Consider the following 13,710-nt stretch of genomic DNA (forward strand, 5'->3'; position numbering starts at 1 on the left):
AATTACAAAGTTAATAGCATTTTGCATTTATTGGATGATTTCCTAACCATAGATCCACCAGGTGCTGATGGTGAGAGGTCTATGGCTATAATGATAAAAAACTGAACATTCCTATAGCTAAACATAAGACAATAGGTCCTGTAAAATGTTTAGAATATTTGGGTATAATTCTAGATTCTGAAAAAATGGAAGCTCGACTGCCCCTTAATAAAGTCAATCGCATTTGTGAATTCATCAAAAAATTATACAGGAGAAAATCATGTACAAAAAGGAAATTGTTGCAGCTTTTGGGCCACTTAAACTTTGCTTCAAGTGTCATTTTACCTGGTAGATCCTTTGTTTCATACCTCATAGGGCTGTCCACTACTGTCAATGATTTGCATCACTATGTTAAATTAGATAAGGAATGCCGTGTTGACCTAGAATTTTGGTTGCTTTTTTTGAGCAGCTGGAATGGTGTGAACATGTTTTACAGTAGACAATTTAATTCAAGTTATGATATGGAACTTTTCACTGATGCCTCAACAACGAAAGGATTTGGTGGATATTTCAAAGGAAAATAGTTTTATTCATCATGGCCATCAAACATTGCTTATCCTGACAAAAAATATTCAATGGCTTTTCTTGAATTATACCCTATTGCAGTATCCGCAATACTGTGGGGCTCACAGTGGACAACAAAACGCATTCTTTTCTGGTGTGACAATAAATCTACAGTAGCTATAGTAAAAAAGGGCCGTTCAAAGTGTTTACAAATTATGAAATTAATGAGGAAACTTACATGGTGTGCTTGTAAATACAACTTTCATTTTAGTGCGAAAAATTTTCCAGGATATCAGAATTACATAAGTGATGCTCTATCTCGTTTTCAGATAGACAGATTCCGCAAACTAGCTCACAGTGCAGCACAACATCCAATGAAGTGCCCAAGCAGCTCAGATGTAATGTGGTCTTAAAACAAGCAGTGAATGAACTTTGGAACAGTGCTATTGCTAAGAACTGTTTATGAGACCGGGTTCAGAAAGTTTGAGACTTTTATGTTATTGAATTGTTTTCAATTTACTAGTTTACCTCCTATTTCTGAGGATATTTTAATTTATTTCATAGCCCACTGCTTTAAAATTCTGAGTTTACAATACTCTACCATTAAACTATATTTATGTGGAATAAGGTATAAGTATGTACAGGGTAATCATAATGATCCCTTGCAATCTGCTAATAATACACCTTTAAATAGGCTTGATTATGTTTTTAATTCTGTAAAAAGACAGCAAAAAACAAAAAATTACATAAGATTACCAATAACTTTTGAAATTTTGGAGAAAATTGAAAATTGTGTGAGAAAAGGTTTTTGTTCCAAGTTTACTGATTTAATGTTAAGAACTGCATGCATTGTCGCATTTTATGGATTTTTGAGATGTGGCGAGTTTACAGTGTCAAAGGCCTCACAATTTGATCCAGCTATAAATCTATGTATTGAAGATGTTGTATTTCACACAGACTTAGTAGTTTTGAAATTAAAACAATCAAAAACTGATCCTTTTAGAAAAGGCATAAACATACAGCTACATAAATTAGGGCGGCTTATCTGCCCTTACAAAATTTTGTAGAATATATACAAGTAAGGAAGGAATTTTCTCCTATTAATCAAACTGATCCACTTTTCATAACCATTGATAAGAAACCTCTGGAGGGACAATATTTCCTCACCTGTATTAAAAAAGTACTGGATATATGTGGCTTCAACTCAAGTCATTATAATGGTCATAGTTTTAGAATTGGAGCAGCTACTATTGCTGGTAAGGCAAAAATAGAAGATCACTTGATAAAAACATGAGGGCGCTGGTCTTCAGATAGTTACATCAGATATATTAGGGTAACGCCAGCATATATTAAAACAGCTCAAAGTAGGTTAGGTAGAATTTAAGGGCTGCTCATTTTCAAAGTTTCATATGCATGTTTTCACAAAGTTTCTGTATGATATTGTTTTTGTTTGACAAATGATTTTAATAATGTGTTATTATGTGATTATTTTTAGCTTTTCTTTTATGATATTATTATTTTTTTTGTTTTGGATTTTTTTTTGTTTTTTGTTTTTTGTTTTTTTTCATGGCTTTATTGAAGGTACCCCCTCCATTACTTCACAAATCCTTGGGGACACTCAGCTGTTACCATCTGTGTTATGGACATTTATGAAATTTTATCACTGGTTGTTTCAAAAATTTCACTCATCCCCCAAGAATTTCTGGGGATAAACTGTCAAATTTCATACAAATTCATTCCAACACCAATTCAACATCAGCACTACTAGGCTTTCTCATAGCCTCCTTATAGGCTTCCTCATTGCCTCATTATAGGCTTCCTCATAGCTTCATAGGCTTCCTGATAGCCTCACGCATTTATTTGAAACCATCGTTCCAATTGGATTGGTGTGATGTCAAGCCAGGCGTCTATACTTTGCTACTTTTCGGTATGCACATAGCTAGGCTCTTGGTTAAGGCATGGAGCAAAAATTTTAATTTTTAGCTGAGTAGATTCCCCAAAGGCCAAAAATTAGTGCTGAATATATATAAAATAAAAGTTTTATTTCACTTATGATATATGTTTCATTCAAACATGGATTTGAATTGTTTCACATTTTTCATGTCGACTCTTCGGTATGGGTTTTACTCATTGTTGAAGCCGTACGGTTGTCTATAATTGCTTATTATACATCCACTTCATTTAAACTCTGGTGGATAGTTTTCTCATTGGCAATCATTCACATCTCCTTATTTTTATGACCAAATAGGCAAACAAAGTACGCAGATAAAAAATGAGAAACGTTTTTCCTTTTTTCTGCATGGTAATTTTACCTTATAAATGTATTTACTTGTATATCATCTTTTAAATTATTTATTTAAACCCGAACCTGATTTTTTTAAATTGATTTATTCTCCGTACCTTAACGTCTCAAAATTGAACTACATAATAAATGACACAGAATTATTTTTAATTTTTTGTTGACGCATAGCCCAAAAATATTCTATGTTGGACTTGATAGAAAAAGAAGATCGTAAGCATAATTTAACTATTTTGTAAAGTAAAGATTTCAAATTTAATTTAAATCACCTCTTTATTCAATTTTAATATATGATTTTAATTATTTGTACTTTCGTTTACATTTCACATTTGTACTTTCACGGTTTTGAAAAGGACATTGGTGAATATTCAAAATGAATAGAAGGAGGAATAGGACATATATCAAAGATCTACTAAATAAGTTTATACAAACGTGAACAAATGTGAACCCATATTTCTACAGTGAAGCCGTTAATTTGTAACAATAATAGTATGAAAATGTTCACCAATTTGTGTTTACAACGATGTAAAGTTGTTTTTCCATTAAAATCTAAGACGTGCATATCGAATAAATTGAGAAATAAACAAGAAGGAGCAAACGGAACATCACCATTACGGAAGAAAAAGTCTACGATGATTTGATTTTGATTTAAATAACTCTTACATCTAAGACGAATAAAATACAACGATTTTAATGTTGATTTTAATAAAACAAAATTCAGTCGGTTAATTTTAATTTGTAAGATATCAAGTAGTTCTTAAGATATCAAGATACTCAGGTGGTCCAAACCTGGGACATAATATATTGTTTAGATCTATATGTATATTAGTCCCAGTCTAAACTAACTGCTGTCTAATATCATTTCTCTATAATTGCCTGTGTCTTTTTATATGGTGAATATGTCATTCGACATGTTTTGTTTTGACTTTAACACAACCTGATAAAAGTAAATCCAGAACGTTTTATCTCGAGGAAGCTAATTTTTTTTTTGAATTTTCATTCATTCATAGAATATTTGAGGACATTATGTGTTGACTATTTTTCGGGAGAACATATAACATTAATTCGTGTTTATTTATTGTATTTGGTTCGTTGTTCATTTTTGTTTCCACTGGTGAATTAATGAAACAATAATACAAAGAGTATAGTTTCAAAGTAGCCCACTTAAACACAGAACTGTTATGTATTTTCCATTTTATTCATATAGATTTGAACCATAACGTTCCAAAATTGACCTACATAATAAATGACACAGAATTATTTTTTTTTTTTTTGGCGCATAGCCCAATATTCAATGTAAAAAAAAAATAAGATCGTAAGCATAATTTAACTATTTTGTAATGTAATCTTATAGATTTAAAAGTTTGGTTTCAGAAATATCATGGTTCATTGGTTGATTGCTTTTCTGTCTGATTCGAAATGTTATTAATCAGTATTTTGTAAATATGAAATGTATGAAATAATCAGTGAGACCTTTATCCGATTTTTTTTATTGACGAAAAACTTTTATTTCAGAAAGTACGAAATGACGTTTTATTTTCTCTATTTGAGTATTAGCCTGTATACACTCATAACTATTGGTGCAGAAGCAGACGAAAGTAAGTTTTGTTTTTCTTTTCAACTGTCTTCTTTGTATTTAATTTTAAACAAGCTTAAGCTAAACCTGTCTGTCAAGATCTGATTGCGAAAACAAAAATATGTGTAATGAATTTGCCGAAACTATCATAAAGAACTATTTGGATGGATTAAGAATTGTGCGCTAAGAGAGGGTATTAAATGATAGGCGAGGGTTCCAGGAATGAGTCCAATAGAGCTAATACCCACGGGAAGTGATATACATGTTGTTTACTTTACGTATTCCCTTTTCATTTATTCTCTTTGTTTCTATTTTGTTTTGTACTTGCAACCCCATTCTATGGCAGTTTTGTTATAGTTGAGGGGAATGACACGCTTTTGGGGTGTGGGATAAAGGGGGAAAAAATGAGGGAACTGGGAAAAAGAAGGAAGACAATGAGAATTGGGAATAGATTACAAAAAAACGGAATTTGGTAAATGAACACTCCCGTGTCATCCCCTCTAGAGTTGCACGCCACGCCTAGACCAATCCCATGGCTACGATGACTGCTTTTGCAATACGAAAATTAAAACATTATTATCAGAGATACTCGCAATGTACGGAATATATCGTTTTGGCCAATTTATAACTATGGGAATTATATGAACTTGAAAACAGATGCTCTAGAAAGTGATATTTAATCATTTCGCGAGACACATTCCTATACATGCAATTGATAGAAAACATGAACAGAAAATTAACAGTTTATTATGAGGATTAGGATTTTTCTGAAATAGCTTGTCACCTTGGGATTAAAAATTAACAAAACAATAAAGATTCATAGGTATTATATGATAATTCAAACATGGAAATCCATAGATCAAGCAGGTGCGGATCCAGCCATTTTGAGGAGAAGGGCGTTCTCACACCCGGAACACCATGAAACGTTCACATAATTAAGAAAAAATCGAAAAATGGGGTTTCCGCACCCCCCCCCCCCCCCCTCCTTGGATCCGTTTTTTGGGAAGGATGTATACACGAAACTTCATTATGAGTTTTTGTGATATTACTATATACCAAATGTGTAAGTTTACTTATTAAGGCATTACATAAAAAAAATGATAATTTTAAGCAATTTTCTTTGTCCAAGTGCTTCATCTTTTGCAAAAAAATATCTGATGGGGGAAAGAATCTCTAATCTAATCTGTATCTTCTTATGATATGACTATATTACAAGTATCTAATGAATAAGAATGAAGCACTACAGAGAAAAGTATGTTAAACTGTAGAATGATACACATTTTTACATTTTAAGCGGATTCAAAATGGCAGGATCACTTTGTCGATTGTCGACAAGCGAAAAATGAAAAGAAAATGCAAGTAATATTCGAGTTAAAGAGTGTACTTACATGATTAACACGTATATATTTTAGCGTTGTATTTAAATGGATTTTAATCAAATCTGCCTTGATGGAAAGATATACTGAATACCATTTATTTAAGTAATAATCTATTTAATTAGAGCTGTTTGATTTTATTTTAGTGCTGTCCTTATTTAATTGACATATTTGGCAAAATTCCAAATTTAATTAGGCTTTAAAAGTATTGACAATGTATTGTTTATTCCACACACAATACAATATGATAACAATGCATTATGATAATATATATTGAAGTAAAATGTGTAAATTTTATAGTGTTTTAAATACCGTATTTAAACAAAATATAATAACTCGATTGGTTGATTGAATGGTGTTTAACGCCACTTTCAGCACTATTGGCTATTTCGTGGCGGTCAGTTTTTAACTAGTGGAAGAAGCTGGAGTACCTGGAAAGAACCACCGACCTTAGGCGGGATAACATAACAACTCAGTATTGTTTTTATATGTGTGTGACTGTCTTGAAGTATTACTGGTGTGCATTTTTAAACTATCCTCATACAAATACTCTTACCAAAGCGGCGAAAAACATTTCTATAACCTTTTAATATCATTGATCAGTTTTGCTTTAATATAAAAATAAGGAGATGTGGCATGATTGCTAATGAGAAAACTATTCACCAAAGTTCAAATGAAGTGAATGTAAGCAATTACAGGCAACCGTACGGCCTTCAACAATGAGAAAAACCCATACCATATAGTCGGCTATAAAAGGCCCAGACATGAAAAATATGAAACAATTAAACTAACGACCTAATTTATAACAAAACAATTTACGAAAAACAAATATGACAGACACGAACCAACAACAACCATGCACTGAACTACAGACTACTGACTTGGGACAGGCACATAAAGAATGTGGCGGGGTTAAACATGTTTGTGAGAGTTGTTTTAACATAATCAGTGTGACTTGTTTATAAATACACTTACTTTATACCTATTCTATGTTCATCCCCTTTATTACAGTCTAATTTACTTTTATTACGTTAGATTGTTTTATAATTTGTTTGTTTCTAACTTTTGGCACGGTGTCACAGTTGTATTTGATATGACAGCAATATTGTACATGTTGTAATAAAAGAATTTATGCAAATCAGAGAAATTCCACTGCACGATTCAGCTTTTGAATGTCATGCTCGATTCAGATAAAAGCCGTTATTCAATCGCACATTAATGTTTTTTGGAATGATGCATTGATGCATTTTTTTTGATAGAGATAGTTGAAAACAAAAATGAAAACGAAAAGTCTGAACGAATTTGTATCTTGCTTTTGCGATTGTTATTGTGTTTTTTTAAAAATCAGACAACCATTTGTATCAAAATTTAAAATGCAAATGTCCATAGTGTAAAACACTTATATATCATAATAAAACCATTTAGTTTCTGTGCGCATTTAAGAAAATACTTTTCGTTAAAGTAAATCAAAATATTGAAATTTATTTTTTTAAACTTTTTTGCAGTTTTCTGGGAAGTACTAAATCCGCCAATAAGGTTTGGAAGTAATGTACAACTTAAATGCAACATCAAATGCTGTCTGCGGAATGTTACAACTGCAGCATCTTGGGAACTAAAATGGCCAAATAAAACACATGAAACGATTTCCTTTGACGAACTGTCACTGAAACCTTCTAAATACGATATTCTTGTTGGAAAGGACGGATGCATACTAGTAATAAAAAACTTTGTTATGATGGACGTACCACCTACATACATTTGTCGCTTTAAATTCAATAATTTTAGTAAAAGCTTAAATTTGCACAACGAAAAATTTGAAAGTGAGTATTTTTGTTCACCTTATCAGTCGTATACCTATTCATTGCGTTTCAAGTCGCACTAAAAGACACGTTTTGAAGTCGCTTCTGAAAATTGATATATCGAAGTTAATCTTTTTACAATATATGCGTATTTCGACCTTTCGAAAATTAATAATTCGTCAGTGGTGCTCGAGGCAAAATATTGGAAACCCAAAAGTATCTATACATTGAACAGCAACTACACACAAGACTGGTAGACCCAAAGACATTTCCGACTTAAACATGTATAAAAAGCAAAGTAACCATGTGAATAATGAGACCAAAGACCAAAATAACTTAAATATTAACAATTTATCGGGTGAAAATTCTAAACTTTATTTGTCTTTTATGAAAATATAGGTAAAGGTATTAGGTACCACTACACACATTAGTCAATTGAATTGAAAATGACGAAAAAGTCAATGACAATTATAAAATTATGATGAAGCATGTTTACTAAATTTCTGCTTTTGTTCTATATCTCAGATAGATGATAGCAATGATAGGCACCCACACGTTGTAGCTAGAACAAATAAATAATGTTTTTTTTATTATATCACCCCAGATCAAGTATGTGATATAGAATTTGAAACTATCATCCGTACGTCCGTTGAAATATAAAACATCACTGCAAAAGAGCGTATCTATCTAAAAGAAAAAAATATGCACTACATTTTTTTATAATAGAATATTTGTTTAAATCTTATGTATTATAGTGTTACCAACACCTTCTACCATGAAGATCGTTACAGAAACAGATGGAGGATTTTACAATATTATCGTGAATTTTTTTAAGGTTTATCCAAGACCAATGTGTAATGCCAGAATTAAAGTAGGTATCAACCAAATTTTGAGCTTTTTCAGGATTGATTGTTTGGTTGGCAGACTAGTTATAATTGTATAATATGTAATATTTAGACCTCCCGGTACCGATGCCAAGTATTTTTCGTTTTTTGAAAATGGTTTCAAAGTTACGTCTTATTGTCTAATATAACATATGGTGTAGCATTCTCCTGTTTTCATTGGACATCACGATCACGTATTTCAAAAGTTATTTTATGTATCCGAAGCCTTGTTTCTATTTTGATGTATATTGACGCTATGTTTCTATTTATTTAAGGAATGACTGTAATATTTTTTCTGTCTATGAAGAAATAACATCAAAAATGTGGTGCACACTGAATAACCCGCGTAGCGGGTTATTTTAAAGTGTGCACCACATTATTTTTGTGTTTTCGAATAGACAGAAAAATATTACAGTCATTTCTTATAATTTAATTCTAAATTCCATTTTAAACCGGAGTAAACCATGAAAAAACGTTGATGACGTCACGGTCACATGACAAAATTGTGTCTATGAGCTGATAAACAAAACAACGTCAGCCAATCAGAAGACGCGTTACATCCAAAATTAAATTATATGTATATTGGCGGTCAATATAAAAAATCTTGCTAAATTTAGATTTATGACGTCATGACGTCACACATAACAACCATGGAGGAAGCGCCACAGCAGACGATTCGAAAAGAAAATTTGCAAGTTTATCAGAAGGAGATATCAAGAACTTTATGTTAATACAGACGCTAAGGATACAAGAAAGCTAACGCAACAAGCTATGAAGTTGTACAAAGAATATTGATATTTTCAATAACATGTTAAAATTCTTGCAAAATACAATTTAAAAATACACAGAAAGAACATTGAACGCCATTTTCCGAATACATTATTTACATATGTAATATATAAATTAAGGACTTTCATTCAGTTAATACGTTATATATGGACCTGTTAGATTATATTGACACTCGGACTTCGTCATCGGTCAGTATAATCTGAACAGGTCTATATATAACGTATTGACCTCGTCAAAAGTCCATAATTGATAAATACACATTAAACAACGTAAAAACTGAAAACTGTAATTTATTTTTTACCTTATTTACTATACTACGTTTCCTAGGCCGAATAGGTAGGAATTAACCCCTTATTTTGCCAAGAAAAGAACAAATCATTGATTTCTAAAACTGTATCGTTTTCTTATAATTTGCGAAATTCTGCTCAGATATTTCTTAAATTATAACTGCGATGATTGGTGTAAGATTGAAATGGTTTGACTTCGGAATGCATTGAATGAATGTTTCGAATAACTTAAAGAAGAACGAAGAATGTGCGCCAACGCGTCGATCAAGAAACGTGAAACTTCACGATGACTTTTTATTATATTCCCTTTTTGCAACTCTTAAGTCATATTTACACTGCAATGCAAGTTAAATGTAAGTATAATCACATGACTTAAAATAAGAAAATCAGCAAGCGTCTATATATATATCCGTATTCTCCAGTTGTTCCAAAATGGCTCATACTATAATCAACTCGATTCTTACATTTTTCGAAGAGTAAATCGACAAAGATGTATTTTTTCACAGCTTTGTCTCCCCTGCTATATAAAAGGATGGTGTATGATAAGAGCTATTAGTTGGCCCCTGAAATTGAAAAAATAGTAAAATTACTAAAGCCTTTCAAAACTATGTTAATTTTATTGCTGAATGTACAGGTTAGTATACACTGGACACTTTAGTACAAAAACTCACTTGTGGTGTCATTGTGATTTCATATACATTTTGAAATACAAAACGTAGACATATTTGACCTAAAATGTCCTGACAGTTTCGGACAAAATAAATATGAACAGCAGTCTTCTCAAAAAAGACAGAATTTTGTCTTACGAACATCCGAAGGTTATTTGGTAGATAATTCATTGTTTTGAATTTCGAATTCCAAGTAGAGGGTACCCACCCAACTGAAAGCATCCTTATCATAGTTACTTGCTCCTTTGCAGCAAGAGGAACAGTTCACGCAAATGACAGTCCTATTAGTTTTCGAAGGTGCAAGACATTTGATTTCTTCCTTTTAGAAAAAGAATTACCTCTGTCATGAACAATATTACGATCTCATGTAAAAACATTGTCAAATGGATTATATCAGATCCTTATTATTTTTACTTATGTCAACTTCAGATTTAAATGCGCTTAATTATGATCAGTAAGGCCCTTGTGAAGCTAGCGTAAGACAATAAACAGTTTTTGAGTCTATGATGAAAGTATGGATACATATGTTAATGAACAAAACAATAATCGAAGATTCTTGGTGAATTGATTAATCAAGGCTTTAATACATTTGACTCTCAACAAATTCTGTTCCTGATCTTCTCGTCTGCCGATTTGATGAAACAACTTATTACAAAAACTTTAAAATTAGTAGTTTCATAATAAAAGGGGGGTAAACTTAATGGTATTCGTATATATATCATTGAACAATGATGTTTTAGATTGTGTTTAAACAGAAGATAGAATTTTGGAGGTTTTTTATGCAAGAAAGTTTACTTTGATAACTTTGACTTTTAATATTAGTTCTTTTGCTTATCCATTTTCCAAGTAATTTATTTTGAAACCATGATATATTAGAAACTCCCTAAAAAAAAACTAAAAACCAACAAAAAGACCCAACCCAAATAACAATATAGAGTTCATTTAAAGATTTACATAAGATTAATTTAGACACTCTTAAACAGCATATTGTTTTCAAATATTTGGAAGCGGTTCAGGTGCTATAATTTATGTTTTTGCAACTCAACTTCTCTCAACTACACATTGAGGTTTAGATTATGCTTTATGAAAGTGCTGCTCATTTGAGTGCTTAATTTCATGATTATCCAATAGGCGCTTGGGGATTACAAATTAAGTTAGTAAAAACAAGTTAAAATATTACAGAATATTTACTAATTTCAAATTAAAACGTAAAAAGAATATTTAGAAAAAAGGTGGTCTATTTTCAAGCGCCTGTGCATTTCCCAAGTATTTCGATTGGAACGAGGGGTGACAGAAGTGTCCTTGCTTTTTATGCATTATATGAATTTTAAAAAGAGGATAACTTCATTAGTATTTTTAATGCTCAATTTAGGTCTAGATATAGCGTTAATGTTTGAGATATGTTTTGGTAGACATGTATAACCGCTAAGGCAAAGCTATGCCAAAGTGTTTTTTTTTCTGTTTTGTCAAAACATAATGGTACGGTGGAAGAAATATATGTTTAAAGAATAGAATATTGCGTTAACTTAAAGATATATGTCAGATAGCTTGATAAATGAAACAAAATAATATAACAAACCTGTCATGTAAAGCCCGACGTAGACAAGACAATCTACAATACGAACATTTAACCTGGGACATAACATATTGACATTAGTTTAATAGTCCCAGATTTAACCAGATTTAACCAATTACAGGAAATACATAAAGTAAATGTCAGAAAAGAATGAAACCATAGATATTTGAAAAAAAAATGAAAAGAAAAAAAAAGATCAAAATAACCATATGACAGCACAACGATTTGATTGAAAACAATATTGTTTGTTTATTTTACAGGATAGAAACATAACTTCGCAAATTAAAGAACAAGTTATTGAGGAAGAGTTTTTCTACAAAGGAAATTATTCATTAAGTCTTCAAATCATTAGTGGATTATTAACCATGGTCTGCAAGATTGGTGAATCTAATTTTACTATCAAGGAAATCGAATTCGTCTTGTTTTTTAGGGAGAAAGGTTTGCATTTAATTTAAAATATAAGAACAATCAGTGTTAATAAGTGAGAGGAGATACCAATACCAAAGGGGTAATCGAATATCACATCCAAAGAAAACAGAAAACACCATGAACAAAAATACAACGACTAAAAGAACAAACAACAACAACAGCAAAACATTATACAGAAAACCAAAAGACATTAACAACACGAACCCTACAAAAAATCAGGGAGTGAACGCATGTGCTCCGGAAGAGTTAGAAATTCTGCTACAAATGTGGCACTTGTCATGTTCCTCATGCAAGTACAAATCCGATGATAATTCTTTATTCGGTAATGTAGAAATAGAAGAAAAGGTAATTCATATTAACATCGTAAATGGTTAACTAAGATCTGAAAAAAAAATTCTTATAGAATGGTCCCAAACAGGTAGCTACAAATTCATAACATGTCTTTTAAGTAGGATTTATCTTAATAATTTTTGGACGTAAATCAAAGAGTTTTTTTCAGACGACCGTGTTGTATGGATTCAGAGAGAGATCAATGTTGTGCTATCATCTGCAATCGTCATTCTATGCTCAGTTGTGATCTTTATAGTCGTGACATGCTGGGAGAAAGATTTTAGATATTTCAGAGGTTGGCTTGTCTTACTGTACTTTGTATTGTTAGAAATAAATCCTTTGCCTGGAGGAAAAAAGGGTTTTTTGTCTAATGAGTATCCAAAACAAATAGAAAAATGCGCGAAGAGCTACGCAAACGAAGCGTCTGAAATTTTGCCACTGCTGGCGAAAAAAGATAATATTGTGTGAATTGGGTCCTTAACTAATGTGAAGAGATGTCATAAAATACAATGCTATAAAGGAGTAATTTCTGAAGAATTTACTTGCCTGAAAAAGGATACTAGTATATCGAGCATACACGGAACAACATTCCAAAGATAATGAACTTTTATTTATTACTTAGTAAACAAAATCTGTAATCAACTTTATAAAAAATTATTAACTTAAAATTGTTTATACTTTTTCGTATTTGGGTTTCATTTTCAAATATAATTGTACATTTTTTATACCAAATACAAACTTGTAGATCAAGCCCAAAAGGCAGTTTTATATTTACAAAATTATACGAAATGAACCAATACCTACGGATCTACAATTTAGCTTTTTGATTCTATGAAAGAACCTATATTACAGTATAGTTTGGAAGTTTGGGGCTTTGAAAAGTTGAAAATTATTGAAAAGACTCACTTGAAATTTTGCAAAAGAGCCCTGAAAGTTAGAAACGCTATGCCTAATTTTATGGTAAATAGAGAATTAGGTTGATAAGGTGAAAGTTAAAATGATTTTGTATTGGTGTAAAATTATCAATAATGAATCAAAGCTATGTAGTTTATTGTATAGATTGATGATTGACTTAAAGCCTAAATCTCAATACATCTTTAAATTGGTCAATTTTGTGGAAGCAATATCAAACAGTACTGGCATTGGATATATTT

General features: G+C 31.4%; 1 protein-coding gene and 1 pseudogene across 1 annotated transcript; both read left to right on the forward strand.

Annotated features, from left to right (window-relative positions):
- The first annotated feature begins 1,037 nt into the window (after window positions 1–1,037).
- LOC127719675 (uncharacterized) lies at window positions 1,038–2,534 on the forward strand (annotated as a pseudogene).
- Window positions 2,535–2,995: 461 nt separating this feature from the next.
- LOC127719805 (uncharacterized) lies at window positions 2,996–13,224 on the forward strand. The gene is made up of 6 exons (XM_052226114.1): window positions 2,996–3,055; window positions 4,358–4,440; window positions 7,300–7,614; window positions 8,349–8,464; window positions 12,058–12,235; window positions 12,726–13,224. Exons 2-6 carry the CDS (start codon window positions 4,368–4,370, stop codon window positions 13,022–13,024), a joined length of 981 nt encoding a protein of 326 aa, XP_052082074.1. The 5' UTR covers window positions 2,996–3,055; window positions 4,358–4,367; the 3' UTR covers window positions 13,025–13,224.
- Window positions 13,225–13,710: the final 486 nt, after the last annotated feature.

The sequence above is a fragment of the Mytilus californianus genome, unplaced genomic scaffold (assembly GCF_021869535.1).
Source record: "Mytilus californianus isolate M0D057914Y unplaced genomic scaffold, xbMytCali1.0.p SCAF_1, whole genome shotgun sequence".
Lineage (NCBI taxonomy): Eukaryota > Metazoa > Mollusca > Bivalvia > Mytilida > Mytilidae > Mytilus > Mytilus californianus.